Raw genomic sequence first — 16,212 nt, 5'->3', positions numbered from 1 at the left:
ATCGGCAAGAATGAAAAACAGTGTTTTAAGAGTAGTCCGTGTTTGTCTTTATAGTTCCTTGGGCATGAACAGTGTTAGTAAAGTAGACATCAGCTTCCAAAAAACATCAGACCAAACTTCTCAGTTATTCACGTATTGATGTAATCTTTGACTGGGGAGCCTGAAAAAAAATATTTTAACTATTTTATTTATTCTTAGAAACTCAGACAATTCTTAAAAAAAAAAAAAAAAAGCCACAAATACATTTTTGCTTCAATCTCCACATCAAAAACTAGAAGCCCTGAAGCTATTTTTTCTTGCAGCTTTTAGATTTTGTTAGATCACAGCTTGTCCCTAACATTAACTTGTTACAGACTGGAACCAAGTGTTTTACCTTTATGTGATTCAGTGTCAGCTAGGAATTGTTTTGTCCCAATTTAGAGTCAGAAAAAACTAATCATAATTTTGCAAAACAAGATTCCGATAAATTGCTTTAGGTCAACCGCAACACTTGCTGCTTTGATCTTGAAAAATATTTATAATGGCTTTAATTTGAGATAAAAAATGGTTTTGAATTTGCAGAATGAAGGTGGCTGGGTTTTTTTTGTTATACTAAAGATAAATGTGGCTTTTCCCTCCAAGCAAAACAATGTGTCACTGAAAAATACAGATTGTTGAAAACTATTTAACTGAAAAAAATGCAACCAGTTTTATTGCTGAGAAAAATAATCTACTATAAATTTAATGGAAACTGTCCTGTAAAACACCTGTTGAATTTATAGAGCAAAGCTGACAACGTGCTGACCTAAAGCGAACAGAACAAAGATTATGAAAAGATATTTCTCTACTAAGCTTCAAAGACTGAGAAAGACCAACTGTTCCAAGCACTCAAGCAAACAATTCTTCTGTCACACCGTCATCTTTGTTTAGTGCTTCTGATGCAGGCTTATGATGAGTGTTCTTTTTAGAAACTTTAGACTCTGCCTCTTGTTTTTATAGGTGGCAGCTCAAGAAATATAATGTACTTCCATGATATTTTATCGTTTTCTGCAGGAAGCATGTGAAGCTCATCTATAAAAAGAAAAGAAAATGCATCAAAGGAGCAGGACAGCTTCAGAGAGTTCTTCTCAGTGATCTTTCACTTCTAAAGATTGTTCCATCTCTTGAGATAGTCGAGTATGTTTGATAGCTGTTTGTCACTGGTGATGTGTTAACAGACGCTCTAAAAAAGAAGCATCATAATGATTTCTCAAGTTCTAGCTGAGCAGAGTGTTTAAGGAGGTGATTGGGACATATGCACATAAATGGGCTCCAAGAGTGCTCAGCTGAATAGTGGCCCACAAAAAGGGAACATTCAATATGAAAATTTAATTTTAAAGAGGTATCTCTAATAGCAAGCGGTGCTCACGAGTGTAGCTCAGAATTTTATTTTCTTTGTTTTCTTTTCTGTAAAATTGACAAGCCTTGCGTAGTGAATTGTTCTCTGTACCCTCAAGTCGTGGAGTCTTCCTGGTGATTTTATAGCTCTTCCATTACACAAGGAGAGAAATACTCTACTCACCCTGCTATGCTTTTATAATAAACACTACCACTTGACATGGCTTAGGCTTGACATTTGCTTAGGCAAGCATGGAACTTCTGACAGCATTTTTTTCCCCAAATTTCATACCAACTCCATTTGACGCTGACTATTCCAAAAGGTCTTAACTGGCCATTCATGGAAAGAGGAAGTGCATTGGGCTTCTGTAGGAGGGAAAAAAGACAAAGGCTGCAGATTTATTAACTGCAAATATTTTGTAAAGGGGCCTAAGAAATGTGACATTTCACATTGTCCAGAGGTGGGTCTTGTGAAACTTGTTATAAGCTGATGGCACCCTCCAGTTAACTTGTTTGTGATGAAGGGAGGCAGAGAGTTGCCAAGACATTAGATAGGCTACTGTTTGGTGAATAATTTCTGCATTTGTGGCCATACTGGTGTGGCTGTAGAGATCTGTTTTTCACCTGAGCAGGTAAGTTTGTGGTAGAGCATTTATTCTTTTGATAGGCTTCATCACCCTAGGATGGGTGATGCTCTTCAGTCATAAAGAGCCATAGAAGGACATGAAGGTTGTTGGGATTTTTAAGAAAAGCATATGAGATGTCAATCCTAGGCTCCAGAAATCAGCCCTGTTAGTGTTTTTCTACTGAAGTCATTAAGGTGTTTCCAGATGAGAAGAATTCGAGAATAAGAAACTGGGGAAAGCCAAAGACTTGTAGGTGGTCTTTTGTTCCAGGAGTCCTGTCTGTCAGATTTAACCTCCTCCTTGTGCCGTTTGTACGTGTACATTGGTTTTGGTCCCTCAGCTGAGATCGAGGGGTTTTGATCAGTTGCTGTTAGTTGTAAGTAAAGTTTCAGCATATTAAACCTAAGAATTTTCCTTCTAAATTGAGGACCTTATTACCCCATCTGTATTTTTATGGGTGCCAAATAGCTGTCTCTTGACTTACCTAAGAGTCTTCTCCCTTTGTACACTGTATTCCTCCACTATCTGCTGTATTTTTCCACTCCTTAGACTTTTTCACTTTTTCAGGAAGTTCACCGAGTTGTAGCTATAAATTTGCACTGCAATCTCTTGTGGAACATATGCCATACAGATCTTTTTTGGAAAGATGACACATAACAAGCACAATAAGACATGTGAAAGGCTTGGGAAGATGAGTTTATAGCAACTTCTGTGCTTGCTTTCGGTAGTAGGAGTTGCTGTGTATTACCTCAGGCCATTGGACCGGTACGTGGTTTAGGGCAGAGATCATTTTGGGAGCACCCCTACCCTGGCACAGGACTGCTCTGTGTCCTTGCATTCTTCTACAGTTGCTTGTTGTCCCTCTTGGCTATAGGGAACACAGGAAGCCAAATAAACTAGTTTGCTTGCTTAGAATAGATAAGGTCACAGAAAAATACTGCTTTGGAATAATAATCCAGACCTTGCTGAAATAGTTTACTGCTAATGACATCTGGGATGGAGAAAGGATGGAAAATCTGTTGTGGAATACTTCTTTATACTTTGGGACTTACACCAAAAATGTTTTTGACTGATTTTTATTTCCAGATTCCAACCAGCTGCTGAGGTTGTAATCATCCAGGGACCTGTGCTGCACTTCATTAGTGAAATATATTCCACTGTTCCCACAGTTGTTCCAACCAGTAGGACAAAATAAATATATTCTAGATTTTTATTTTTATTTTTTCTTAAATAAGCTTATCTCACCCATCTCCGTGGCAGTACATTTATCTGAGTTGCTCTCTGCACCTCAAAGAAAGTATTGTAATTTTTAATGACACTCAATTTAAGGAAGTGAAGATGCCAATAAATTAATAAAATGATGCCCACACTTCTGGTGGCATATAATTTCGCACACACGAGCTCTAATGATTTTGGCATAAGGTTTTGTATGCTGATGAAAATATTTGTCTCTTGTTGTGTCCGTTTCCAGTGTTCACTAACTGTGATACTGCCTCTGACGCTAAACTGACCCGTCAGAGAGAGCCAGGGTGAAACTGTGTCAGAGGGGGCGGCTTCCTAGCATGTTGTGTGAAGTGTGGTGGGGTATTTTGTGTCAGCAACGGGACTAACTGTGTGATACCTGTTTTAGTTAGCGTGTGTCTAAGTCAGGGGAATCTCCGTGTGGCGGTAAGAGTTCAGTCGCCATCCCTGGAGGTATTTAAAAGACGTGTAGACGCAGCACTTCAGGGCATGGTTTAGGAGACACGGTGGTGTTGGGTTGACAGTTGGACTTGATAATCCTAGAGGTCTTTTCCAACCTTAACAATTCTGTGATTGCTCTAGAATTGATACAGCTGCTTCCAAAGGTTAGTGCTTCAGTTGTTTTGTTGCTACCCCTCATCAGAGGTACAGTGTTAACAGATCAGTTGCTGTAATTTGCTTCAGGGCAAAATCTGTTGCAGTTTTTTGATCAACGCTGACAGTAATAAATTACCGTGAGTGGCAATTTAAGGTTTTCCCAGTTGTATTTGCAAGGCTTTCTCTCTGTGCTCTTAGAGTAACAGGCTTTCTGCATGTGTCTGGGAGTGTGATGTTTTATTCACTTGTTTGTAGTGTGGCCTTTAATCTAGAGGTATTGGCATTTCTTTCCTTCCAAACTACCTTCTCCTTATACCAGTCAGGTAAGTTGCTGCAAGGATCAGCCGTCAGCTGAGAGCTGCTGCTGTGATGAGAAAAGTCTTGGAAGCAAAGGTCCTATCCATCCCTACCTCCTGATCCCCCCAAATGCACGGGGAGTTGCAGGTGGTAGGGAAATCATAGAATCATGGAATGGTTTCGGTTGGGAGGGACCTTTAGAGCCCATCCAGTCCAACCCCCTGCAGTGAGCAGGGACATCTTCACCCAGACCAGGTCGCTCAGAGCCCATCCAGCCTGACCTTGAGTGTTTCCAGGGATGGGGCATCGACCACCTCTCAGGGCAACCTGGGCCAGGGTTTCACCACCCTCAGTGTAAAACATTTTTTCCTTAGATCCAGTCTAAATCTACCATCCTCTAGTTTCAAACCACAGGCCTTGCTACAGAGGCTGCCCCCATCCTTCCTAGAGTCCCCCTTTAAGCACTGGGAGGCCCCAATAAGGTCTCCTTGGAGCCTTCTCTTCCCCAGGCTGAACCACCCCAACTCTCCCAGCCCGGCCTCGCAGCAGAGGGGCTCCAGCCCTCGGAGCATTTCTGTGCCCCCTCTGGCCCCGCTCCAACAGCCCCATGTCCTTCCCGTGCTGAGGAGCCCCGAGCTGGAGGCGGCGCTGCAGGGGGGTCTCCCCAGAGCGGGGCAGAGAGGCAGGACCCCCTCCCTCGCCCTGCTGCCTGCGCTGCTGGGGATGAGAGGGGTGAGCCAGTCAGAGAGAGACCATCACGTTTTGTTGGTCTGTCTTGTTGATCTCAGTAAATCTCTGCAACAAATGTGCCTTGTTCGTATCTGCTGTCTGCAATGACTTGAAAGAAGTTTAGAATTTCCAATCTTCATCAAGTATTTAGCCACATTTATTTCTACTTTGCTTGGTGAGTAACTAGAGGCATTTGCTGAACCCTTTTATCTCTGTATAGCATGTTCAGTGCTTTGCCTGCAAAAAGTGTGTTGACAAATCAGGTTATGTTTTGAGATGCCAGAAGAAGGTGTAGGTGCCTTAGCGAGCAGGGGCTGTAACCTGGGAATTCTCCAGTTAATTCTCCAGTAATCTGCCTCATTAATAGGCAGCTGAAAGGCAACATCTGAGGAGCATGCTCAGGGAGTAGGGTGTAGACCTTTTTTGTCTGATTCTGCTGAGGGGCTAGAGGACATGTTGCTTTAATTTTATTTACCTTGTATGATAAATTACTCTTGATTGTTGCTGTTGGGACTTCTTTTGGTGGTGGAATGGGGCTGGGGGTACATGAGAAGACAAAGCAATGAGGACTGGAGAGCATGCTGAAGATGGCAATGGTTAGTAAAATCAGGCAGAGAAACAGTGCAGAAGTTAGTACTAAAGTAAATTATTAGTTTCAGTTTCCTAAATGACCACAGGCAGGTAATTTAAGACCCAGCATTTTATACTGTTGTGTAAAATACATGCCAGAGAATACGTGTAGTCAAATAGCAGAGTCCTAAATGTGGTGGCTTCGATACCAGGGGGTGATACAGATGTGGGACAATTCGCATGGTCAGACAAATGTGGAAATGTAACTTATTTTTAAAAAGATTTTATGAGCAAAGGCAACTGACAGTGAACTTCCTTGGTTTGGGTGGGATTAGTGTCTTATCTGTTGCTCGGAATGCCTTCCTTTTTTTTTTTTTTTTTTTTTGCAGCATTGTCACCCGCATTCCAAACAAAAAAATACTATTTGTGGCAAACATCTCTGTTTTGATGGGAGAATGAAAATTATCTGCACCTGGGAACTGGAGAGTTTTTACAAGTTATCATGTACCTTAAAGAGCAAATTAAAGCTCTGATTACGTTCAGTCCTTTTTCAGTTATTGTCAGCAGCGGGCGGTGACCATAAAAATAAAAAGATTTATTACAGCTCTTATCTGAGAGGGAAAATGTCATACTTGTTTTAGGGGAAAAGCAAAATAGCAGATACAGAAAATGAAAGCTTTTCTAATTAAATATTTTCTCATGCTTTGTAAAGAACAGCTTTCTTTTCGTCCCAATTGTTCCCATGTAACTGAGTTCCTTTCACTTCAGTTCTGCTTCATAAATGCTAGAGTCAAACTCAAGTGCGAGGGAAAACCTTTTATATCAGGTTCTGCTTCATATAGTGATAGTTATGCCATAACAGAACCCTAAAATGTCACGTAATGTAGCGCTTTGAGAGCGTGGAGTGTGTTTGGACTCTGCTCCAAACCAGAAGAGCTTTAGTGCGTGTCTGCTACCTGATTTCTTGGAGGTCACCAGAACCTAACATTACATGCTCGGTTAAGGTTGGAGTACTTAGAACTGGAAGGAAATGTGAGTTTCTGTGTTGTTTTGTTTTTCCGTGGAGCTATGAAGGGATGCCTTGCATCAGGAATTTACAGATCACAAGTAGTTATGTTGTATACAGGATCTCCATCCTTGGAGATTTTCGAAACTCGATGGGTCAAGGCCCTGAGCAAGCTGTTCTGGTGTTGAAGTTAGCCCGACATCGAGCGAGAGGTCAGGCTAGAGACTTCCAGAGGTCTCTTCCAACCTAAGTGTTTCTGTGATTTTGTGTGGCTAACTGGCTCTTAAATTAATAAAATTATCACTGAAATCATGAAGATTTAGCTGTGTGTATGTGTGTGTCTTTATATCCCTTTGAGCTTAGTGAATTTGGATAGTGAATATTCATTCATAAGACAGTCGTTATTCCTAGTATGTTATGAACTGGGTTTATGACACATGTCCAGCTGCGTATGCAGCTGATTGATAGAAGGGAAGAAAGTTTTATTTGTGTCTTCTGGTGAGTGGAGTGATGTTGAATAGTGTCCTGGTTTCGGCTGGGATAGAGTTAATTTTCTTTCTAGTAGCTGGTACAGTGCTGTGTTTTGGGTTTGGTTTGAGAATAATGTTGATAACACGCTGATGTTTTAGTTGTTGCTAAGTAGCGCTTACACTAGTCAAGGACTTTTTGAGCTTCCCAACCTCTGCTGGGGGTACAAGAAGCCGGGAGGGGAGGGGGCACAGCCAGGACAGCTGACCCAAACTGGCCGATGGGATATTCCATACCATACGATGTCACGCTCAGTATATAAGCTGGGGGGAGCTGGCCGGGGGTGGACACACACCACTGCTTGGATGCTGGGCATCGGTTGGCGCGTGGTGAACAATTGCATTGTGCATCACTTATTTTGTATGTTCTTTCATCATTATTATTATTTTCCCTTCCTTTCCTGTCCCATTAAACTATCTTTATCTCAGCCTAGAAATTTTACTTATTTTCCCTGATTCTGTCCCCCATCCCACTGGGGTTGGGGGGTGAGCGAACGGCGCATGGTGTTTAGCTGCCTGCCGGATTAAACCGCAACAAGGAGGTATTTACAGCTTAGCCTATTTAACAGAGTTACAACTTTATAGTTCACAAAACTGAAGGGTTCTATTATAGATGTCACTGCTGCTGTTTGTTACAGCACCAGAACCATGTTAAGTAATTTGCTGGCACTTAAAATAAGACAAATTTTTAATTAGTTCCATTAACAGATGAGTTCCAGAAAAAGCATGTGCTCATTCATGATGACAGACACTTGATTATTGACAGCACCAGTCTTTGAGTTCTGCAATCCAGATTTTGGCAAGAGCGGGAAGTTATCCACATAACCTATGTGAATTCTTCTGTTTTTCAGGATCCATGGGTATGTGGTTTGGAAGCTGCTTCTGACTACAGCCATAATCAGGAACAGGACACAAATCATTTCAAAGCTCCAAGTGACAGAAGATTTCAGACCGACAAACACACAGAAGCCGTCAGGACTAAGGAGGTTTTAGAGTCAAGCTTACGGCAAGCTGTGCCGTTATACAGAGCTGATCCTTCCGATTCTGGCCTGCTGAAGGATACGCAGTTTAAATTTTCGAGCACCGTTCAGACGCCTGTCTGCAACCAACGTCAAACAGTTGCAATTAGTCGTTCTGATGCCATTGTTGAACTTCATCCACCATTGCAGAAGGAACGGGGCACATGTGCGATGAGGTCTGCAGCTGCTTCCGATATACAAAGAGAAGCCCATTTACCAGCTCAGAAGAAGCTGTCTATGGAAAAGTGTTCTGAAGATATGGCTAAGCAAATTACTTCTATCACCTTTTCATCCCGAAAACGTTTGCAGTCACCGGTGACTTCCATGGCAGTCGGCAGTAGTCTTACTAGAGATGATCTTGATGGGATAATGCCTTTGGAGGTTGACTCTGCTAGCACTGAGGAACAGAGCCATGACGAACAGCACTGGGAAAGATCTAAGACCTGTCCTCCTTCAAGTCCAGTGCTTGCTGGCTCAGTGTCTAACGAGATTCCTTATACTGCTGAGAAAGACAGCAGGTTTCATCATGTCTCTGCTGACAGTAACAGAGTTGGAGCTTATCAAGAAACAGACTGTTTGTCAGATCAGGATTCTGTAAGCATCCATGCTGATAAAGGGCAGACCCTTAGTGCAAAAAATTCTGATGTTCTGCCTCAAGATGTGACTGAATTGGGCAGGCGTAGTGCCAGACTTGTGGGGCTTGACTGCGATATAAGACTCGGGCAAGAAACGAAGAGAGTTAATGAACCCCTTTCTAGAAACTCTTACCAGCAGGAAAAAAGCAGCCCAGCTGGCCACATCGAATTATACGAGAGCTTAGAAGGGCCAGGTCCAACTGTACAAACTGATTTGCTGAAGGGCCATATTAAGCTGCTGGCAGAAGAGAAGAAAAGTCCTTCTGATGAAGTACCTGTCATTCAGAAAGAGGTTGTGAGAGAGCAAATCGATATATCTCACCACTCATCTACAGATGACATTTTATCCACCACGTCTGTATCTCCATCACCAACTAAGAAAGTACTCTCATGTGTCCACATAACTCTTTCCTCAAAGTGTAATAGCTCAGAGCTGCATGGTGACTTGAGTACTAAAAATGAGATGACATCATGGGTTAAACCTGAAGTAAATACTCAACTAGTGTCTTTAAAAGCTCCAGAAACTTCAGTAGAAGCTGTTTCTAAATTATCAGCTGCTGACCTTATTCCAGAAGATCAAAGATCTTCGTCTTTCCCAACGCCAGTGTCTTCAGCAGATCCCTGCCTGGTGCTTTCTTCTGTTACAAGCACAGCAGGGCAACAGCTGCCTCTGCAAAGCAGCGAGAGACTACAAGACACTGCTCTGAGTTCAGAGGGATGTAGTCTGAAGAATATCTTCAACTCTGTAGGTCCTGCAAAAACCGAGAAAAGTACTTGCGATGCTAGCACTCAGATAACAACAGAAAGTCCTGGAAAAACAACCTTTTCAGCAGAAATTTACGTTAATTCACAAGACGGTGAAAATGCTGTCCACCAGTCGTCTCCCCAGAAAGCACATGAACTTCCCAACAATGCAACTTCATCTCTTAACAAGATTTCGTCTTTCCCAAGGCAGGGTGGTGAGCAAATTGGTGTCTTATATGTACATGTAGACTTGCATCTATTCAAGTTTGAGATATTTATAGGTATTAAAAACCAAAACCAAACTCAGCTTTTTTGTGGAAGTAACATTCTTGAGATAATTTTGATATTTAAAGTTGCTCCTATGGGGAAAAACCCAACCCTTAAACTTGGGCTTTGCGGTCTTGTGAGTAGCGGGTGGTACCAATACAGTTGTGATTCAGTTCAGGTTTGTCTGGAACTGAATTTGTTGCGTACAAGTCTGGTTCAAGAAAATTTCCTGACATTTGTTTCTAGATGATTTGATTTGCTTCACTGCCTAGAGTTTATCAAGAGAAAGATCTGATTACTGATTTACTCTCTAGTCAAGGTAATACAAAAACTGAGAGAGAATACGCACATCGCTATTTTCAGTAGAATAAAATAAAAGATGTGGAGGGCTTTTAAATCTGTTGGTGGAGGAATGTGGATGTTGCACAGTGGTTTCCCACAGCTGTGCTGTATACTACTGATGTGTGCAGATTTGTGTAGTTTTCATGATTTTTTTCCTGGGCTTCAGGCTTTGTATCTCTGTTCTCAAGGTGTTTAAAATAGTATGAGTTGAGAGAGCAAATTCCTTCATTATATCAGTGTGCAAAAAATATTTCAGCTATCTGATCCCCTTCTTTGCTATTAGAAGTGAGTTTATGTTCTGGTCCAAACATCTGCTGGAATTCGGTTATGACAGCACACCATATTTATTGACTTGAGAGACAGATATCCATACTTGTGTAAAATAATTTCATTAAACATGGCTGAATCGGGAGCTGTGCAGGAACGTGAGGGGGTTTTTTAAGTTTGTCAGACCAGTCACAAATTTAATATTGAATAGGTAAGTAAGCTATTTTTTTCTAGCTAAGCGACAGTCAACCTTCTAACCATTGGGTGGGTATTAAATAATTAAATTAAATAATAATTGCGATTTATTTTCCTAAAGAATAGGGTATTTCTCCAGGTTTACCCCAGTAAACAACAGCAGTCTCCTTGGGTCCCGACTTGTTGCTTTTATCTTCGGTTGCATGAAAGGATTAAAGCCTGACTTCTGTTAATTACTTTGCCTTCCATCCCCATAGGTCAGCCCTTACTGCTGCCGTATAAACCTTCTGGAAGTACTGGGATGTATTATGTTCCTTATCTAAAGGCAGGATCCAAGATTTCTCCAGCTGAGTCGGAAATCAATGTTGAGAGCTCTCACTCAGGTACTTATTTATCTTAGGTCTTCCAAATGCAAAACGATGGTTTTAGTTCGTGGATCAAAATAGATCTATTTCCTATGTAGAACTGTCTCAGCTGAGCTCAGAACTCTTCTGTCCTGCCAGTTTAGAGTAAGTGCATTGATTTTTAATAGAAAAATGTCTTTGTTCACGTTCACACTGCTTTACAACACAAAGATGTATGAGCCCTGCCTGAAGGCTGTGGTTTCAATTTCTTTGGTGGAAGGGATGTTAAAGCTCCATTCTGGCTGTGAAAAGAAACAAGGCTCAATGTTTTACAGCTTGATAATTCTTTACTTTCCTCTGGGAATTACTGTTCAGTTTGGACTCTTTCATATCTCTGCCAGTTCTTCTTTTTAGTTCCCTTATTTACGTACGTTCTCCCTCTTTATTAATCTGGTATGTGTGCCTTTGGAAATACCTGCATAATACAACATGCATTTCAGGTAATAGCTTTCTTGGTACTGAATTTCTTTCCTCCATGTTAGGGGATTCCAGTGTAGAACGCCTTTCTATAAACAATGTCATTCATAACTGTGGTTTAAAATACATATATTCACCTCTTCCCCACATCCTCCCGTCTCCCAGTAAAAACACTTCTCATTTACCAGGGGAAAGGATGCTCTGTGATTCATCAACTTCTTTTGCTTTGCCGGCTGTTATTTTTCATTTCTTTCCTATACGTAAAGAACGCATCACTTAAGCATTATAGGTCTTATTTGCAGGTTGTTTTCAGTCGAGCTTTTTGACATCCAAAGTTATTTGTAGATAAAACTAACATTACAGAGACGTCCAGATCCTGACAGATGTGCCCAGGGAAGTAGGTCGATACAACAGTGACAGTAAGTGCACAGGTTAGTCGTTATAGCCAGAAATTGTGCTTGTAATTGTTTATGCGTGTCTTCCAGTCTGTTGTAATATGGTCGAAACGAGAGAAACAAATGTGATGTCTGTTGTTTTGCAGAAACTATGATGCTAGATATAAAAATTCAATATGGCTATGAGGCAGTGCAAGGTTCTAGAAAATGTACCGCAGAATTGAAAAATAAATCTTGGTTTTTTTAAACTCCCTGCTGCAGCTGGGGTTCTTAGCTCACAAGTAGTAGCTGATGGAAACTGAGTTGAGTAAGTCCACTGACTATAACCAGGTGGTGTTGACAAGGATGATAAATCAGTTAGGGGCCATTTTAAGTTTCTAACATTAGGAGACAGCAGTATGATAATAAGAGCTCTGTGCTGCTGTTGTCTTGATTTCTTGTTCAGAGGTTTTGCAGACCTACTCTAGTCTTCCAGTTTTTCTCCATTGCTATTCTGAGCTCGGAAAAGAGATATTTACATCAGTCAGTGAAAATGTCTGGAATTCTAATGTGAGCAGGAGGGAGTCTGGACATTCCAAGTCTTGGCGTCTGGCTTCCTAGCAGACTTGTCTAATGCTCATTTTCTTGTATTCTTCTCTGCTCATTAGTAGAATAGGTAAAATTTATTTACCTCGCAGGGAAGAACCTTGTCACAAAAGATCATGGAAAGCAGTGTGGTGCAATACCTACTGCTGCTGTATTAGCCACTCGAACTGCTCGCTGGGGATCATGATTGTTGGTTGGGGAATATACTGGTACTAATAGTTGGATAATAGCCTTTCTTTCAGGTGTTGTCTTCATTGTGAAATTTCTGTATCTATTTTCCTGCTTCCTCTTTTTACTCATAGTTATTGCTCTCTTTCTCTGCAGGGTCAAATGATGCTCTTCCTCCAGGGTTTCCGGCAAACGTGCTTGGTTTAAGGGATGATAATCCCCCAGGCAGTGCGGCTATCCAGCATAAAGAAGGAGTCTACAGTAAGAGGGCCAAGCCCAAGCTAGCCTGGGCTGAGGAGCAAATGGAAGTTTCCCCAGGTAGTTAAAGTGTATGGTTAATTTTACGTGTGTTTTCATATACATGAAAGAAAGTAGAGCAAAAGAATTATGTTTCAGGATCCCTGATTTTTTTATTTCATGGTATTGCTCATAGTCTGCCTGAAGATGCTGAATTTGTCTCGTTTTTCTCTTCCCTATCTTTCTGCTTCTCCCTGACTGCCCACACACTTCGAGATTAGTATTTGCCAGCATTCCAATGGCTCCAGTGCTTATCAGAGCCTTTGTGAGATTTTTTTGGGGTTGGTGGGGTTTGGGGGTTGGTTTTTTTTTTTTTGGCTTTTGTGTTGGTGGTTTTTTTAAGGCACTCTTAGATTTGTGAAGTGCAAAGTCCTCTTTAAGTGTAGAAAAGATGCCCGTGTAGAAAATGACAGAAATTCCCTGGTAAATAAAAGCAGGTGGGATGGTTCTGTATATTGGGCTGGCATTTTGTTCCTGCCCACAAATACACTGATGGTGTCGTGTAAAGTATCTCTGTAATGTTGGTATTTTACCAAATTTGATTTGACTCTTTCTTCTTCCCCTCCATTAACCTTGTTAGATGGTACTCCTGAGAGACGAAGGTCAGGGTTTACTACTCTAGGAGCCTACTTTAAGGCTTTATTTTTTGAGAATACTGACAATATGAAATTATGCTGTGCTAACTGATGATTTTGACACTATATCTCATGACAGTAGCCAAAATTAGTCCTGATGGACACTCCTTTTGTACAAACACCTCATTCTGTGATTTTGAGTGGCTGATAAACTTCCTTGAGTCGGAGTAGGGATGAGAATTTCTGTTGTGTTTGAGAATGGCATCTTGTTCCTGGACAGAAAACTGCTGTGTGGTTGCCATCTCTCCTAAATGCAGCTATTAATTCCTCAGGGAAGCTGTTTATTGCACAGTACAATGTTTTGCAACATGTGCTATATTAAACAAAGAGTGAGCAAATAGCAAGGAGGTAATGTAATTGTGGCTGTTAATGAGGGATGGGACCCGAGGCATATAAACAGCGTAATGGATTCTGAATTAGAGAGTTCCTGCTCTCTCATAGGCAGTCTCATATACAGGGGTTTTGGGAGCCCATTTATTTTTCTTCGTATTGCGTAAACTCTTTATATGAAGACATTTAATGAAACAGATTTTTATGGAGTACCTCAGTGTGATCATTGTTGTCCTTTTGTAAGCAGGCAGCTCAATATGCCTGGGGTAAGGTCACCCCACGGAGCAGTGCTGATGTATTGGTAGGGATTCCTTCTGATGATTTTAATTCTTCAGTTTAGAAGGGGTTTTCTCTGAAGCTTGTCTCTTCAGAATGGAGAGATTTTGCTGTCTTGAGAAGATAATTTTTATTTCCAGAAGAGAATTTAAAATGATTGCATAAGACATGCCCAACTCCATTATTTTATGTTCATTTTACCTTTTTTGGTAAGTATACATTGGACAAATAGTTGAATCAGTGCAACGATAAAGACAATGTTGTCTTAACCTAGTTTTTCTAATGGAAGAAATAATTCCCGGTGAGCATTTATAAAATGCAAGGATATGGAAACAAGCAGAGTAAGATAGAAAAATGCTTTCCTTCATTCTCTGCCAGTAACTCAGAAGAAGAATCCTGGGTCATGGCTGTAGGGCTGAAGAAGGAGTCCGTGTGTAGAAGTGAGCTCTCCAAACAAGAATCTGCAGTAACAAACAAAATACCGTGTTGGAGCAGAGATCAGGCAGGATATGTGTCTCCCTGAACAGCCTGGATAAAAATGAAAGGGGAACACAAGTGTTAATATAAAATTATCTCATAGCATTTTTCTGTAGCTGTGATGGCCTAAAGATACGGGCAAGAAAAGAACTGTAAGTAGAAATAATCTTTTGTTAAACCAGCCAGTGCGGCTGGAAATTTAAATAAGCTTTCTGAAGAGACTGGCATGTCTAAAATCTTCTCTGACTTCTTCAACTATATTTTTAGATGGTCTAATAAAAGATTACCTCTACCCACAGAGCTTGTCTAGAGCTTAAAATTATGCAAGTTATGAATTTTTTAAAAAAAGTTTATATAAACTTATTATTTTTTGCCTGTTTGCATTCCTTCCATTTTGTTCATAACTTTTTAAAAATACAGAAATAGCAAAAATTCTCCATAGTATTACCAAGCCTGATCTCCTTTGTCAGGAGCATGTGGAGGAATCCTCTTACATGAGTATATAAACATTGACCTTGTATGGAAAGGCAAATTCCTCCCATTTCAGAGTTAGCGAGGCTGGGTCTGGTCATGCTGTTTGTGATCTTGACATTACTCTGAAGCGTCTCTGTGGTGGGAAGGGAAGAGATGTATAAAGTGTAAGGAAAACAGGTGTCTAAGTAAAAGCAAGGTTTATGAGGCAGTGCTAACAGTACAAATTCACACAATCGTAACCCTTCCTGAGCTTATCTTGCATCACCTTTTCCCACGTGGAATGGAGGCTTTATGAAAACAGAGGTTGTGATTCTTGAAGAGGTAGGTAGGCATTTTCTTCCTGGGGTGGGGAGAGGCTTGGTGGTGGGACGTGCTACCCTTCTGCTGAATCAGTGGCAAAACTTGCTCAAATGAAGGAAGGAAGACCTGGTTTCCAGTTCTCTCTTTGTCAGTAGATCACAGTCATGAAAACAAGACTGTTTAAAACAAAACAACAAAAATACAAACAAAAAACCAAACCTGGGAGGAATGTTGGAGAGCTAGAGAAAAACGAGTGTGATTCCTGCCACTAATGGAGCTTGACATGCATTCGCTGACAGCTCCCCATTACCTAGTCACTGGTGTTACCACTAGTAAATGGACTGTTCTTTTTTTGTATTGACTTTTTAATTTATATTAAAGCTATTACTACTCTATAAGGCATCTTTAAATGACATACTTGGCTAAAATGTCATGGAATATCTTGCAGTAAGCCTAGGGACTTGGGAAATCCTTGTGGCACTAGCATCTCTAATTCCTACTCTCTGCCTTCATGGATCATTATATAATTCAGTCCATTATACAAAGACCATAACACGAAACACACTTCTACTTTGTAAAATTAGATTCCTCCCTTCCCCCAGTATATTACAAACAGTGTTAAAATTATTTTGGAGTATATTCCTGCTAGCACATGTATGCTAATGTATGTCTGTTACAAACGAGTTTAGAATTGGATTTCTGCATAAAGGCCTTTGTAATGTCAGATAGTAGCATATTCTGGGGGGATTTCACTCCCGTTTTGAACGGAAGTGTGTCATCTGAGCTTGAAAGGCTAGATCTTGGTATGCTAGCAGAGGTGGTTCTAGGAGCTGTACAGGAAGTGATATTGGTTGTTTTCTCTACAGCGCTGTTCTGAGTTAAGAGATAATGTTCAGATATAGCCATAGGGGACGTTTGTACTCCCTGGGCATTTGTCTGAAAAGAGACAAAATGAGTTGTGGCTGCCTGTCGTGAGTTTCCAGAAATACAAATAAAGACTCAGTCCAAATTTTGGTCTGGGTAATTACCTGTGGT

General features: G+C 40.9%; 1 protein-coding gene across 4 annotated transcripts in view; it reads left to right on the top strand.

The window, feature by feature from the left end:
• The window catches only part of ALMS1 (ALMS1 centrosome and basal body associated protein), an 82,332-nt gene that overhangs the window by 42,280 nt on the left and 23,840 nt on the right, over positions 1–16,212 (top strand). For all 4 annotated transcript variants that reach the window (XM_075092243.1, XM_075092241.1, XM_075092242.1 and 1 more), the window contains exons 9-11: positions 7,802–9,563; positions 10,677–10,802; positions 12,545–12,706. In XM_075092243.1, coding sequence (XP_074948344.1) covers positions 7,802–9,563; positions 10,677–10,802; positions 12,545–12,706 — 2,050 coding nt within the window. The remainder of the gene's footprint in view (positions 1–7,801; positions 9,564–10,676; positions 10,803–12,544; positions 12,707–16,212) is intronic.

Source organism: Phalacrocorax aristotelis, chromosome 4 (genome assembly GCF_949628215.1).
Source record: "Phalacrocorax aristotelis chromosome 4, bGulAri2.1, whole genome shotgun sequence".
NCBI lineage: Eukaryota > Metazoa > Chordata > Aves > Suliformes > Phalacrocoracidae > Phalacrocorax > Phalacrocorax aristotelis.
The sequence above is the reverse complement of the archived record's forward strand: the minus strand, read 5'-3'. Positions and strand labels throughout refer to the sequence as shown.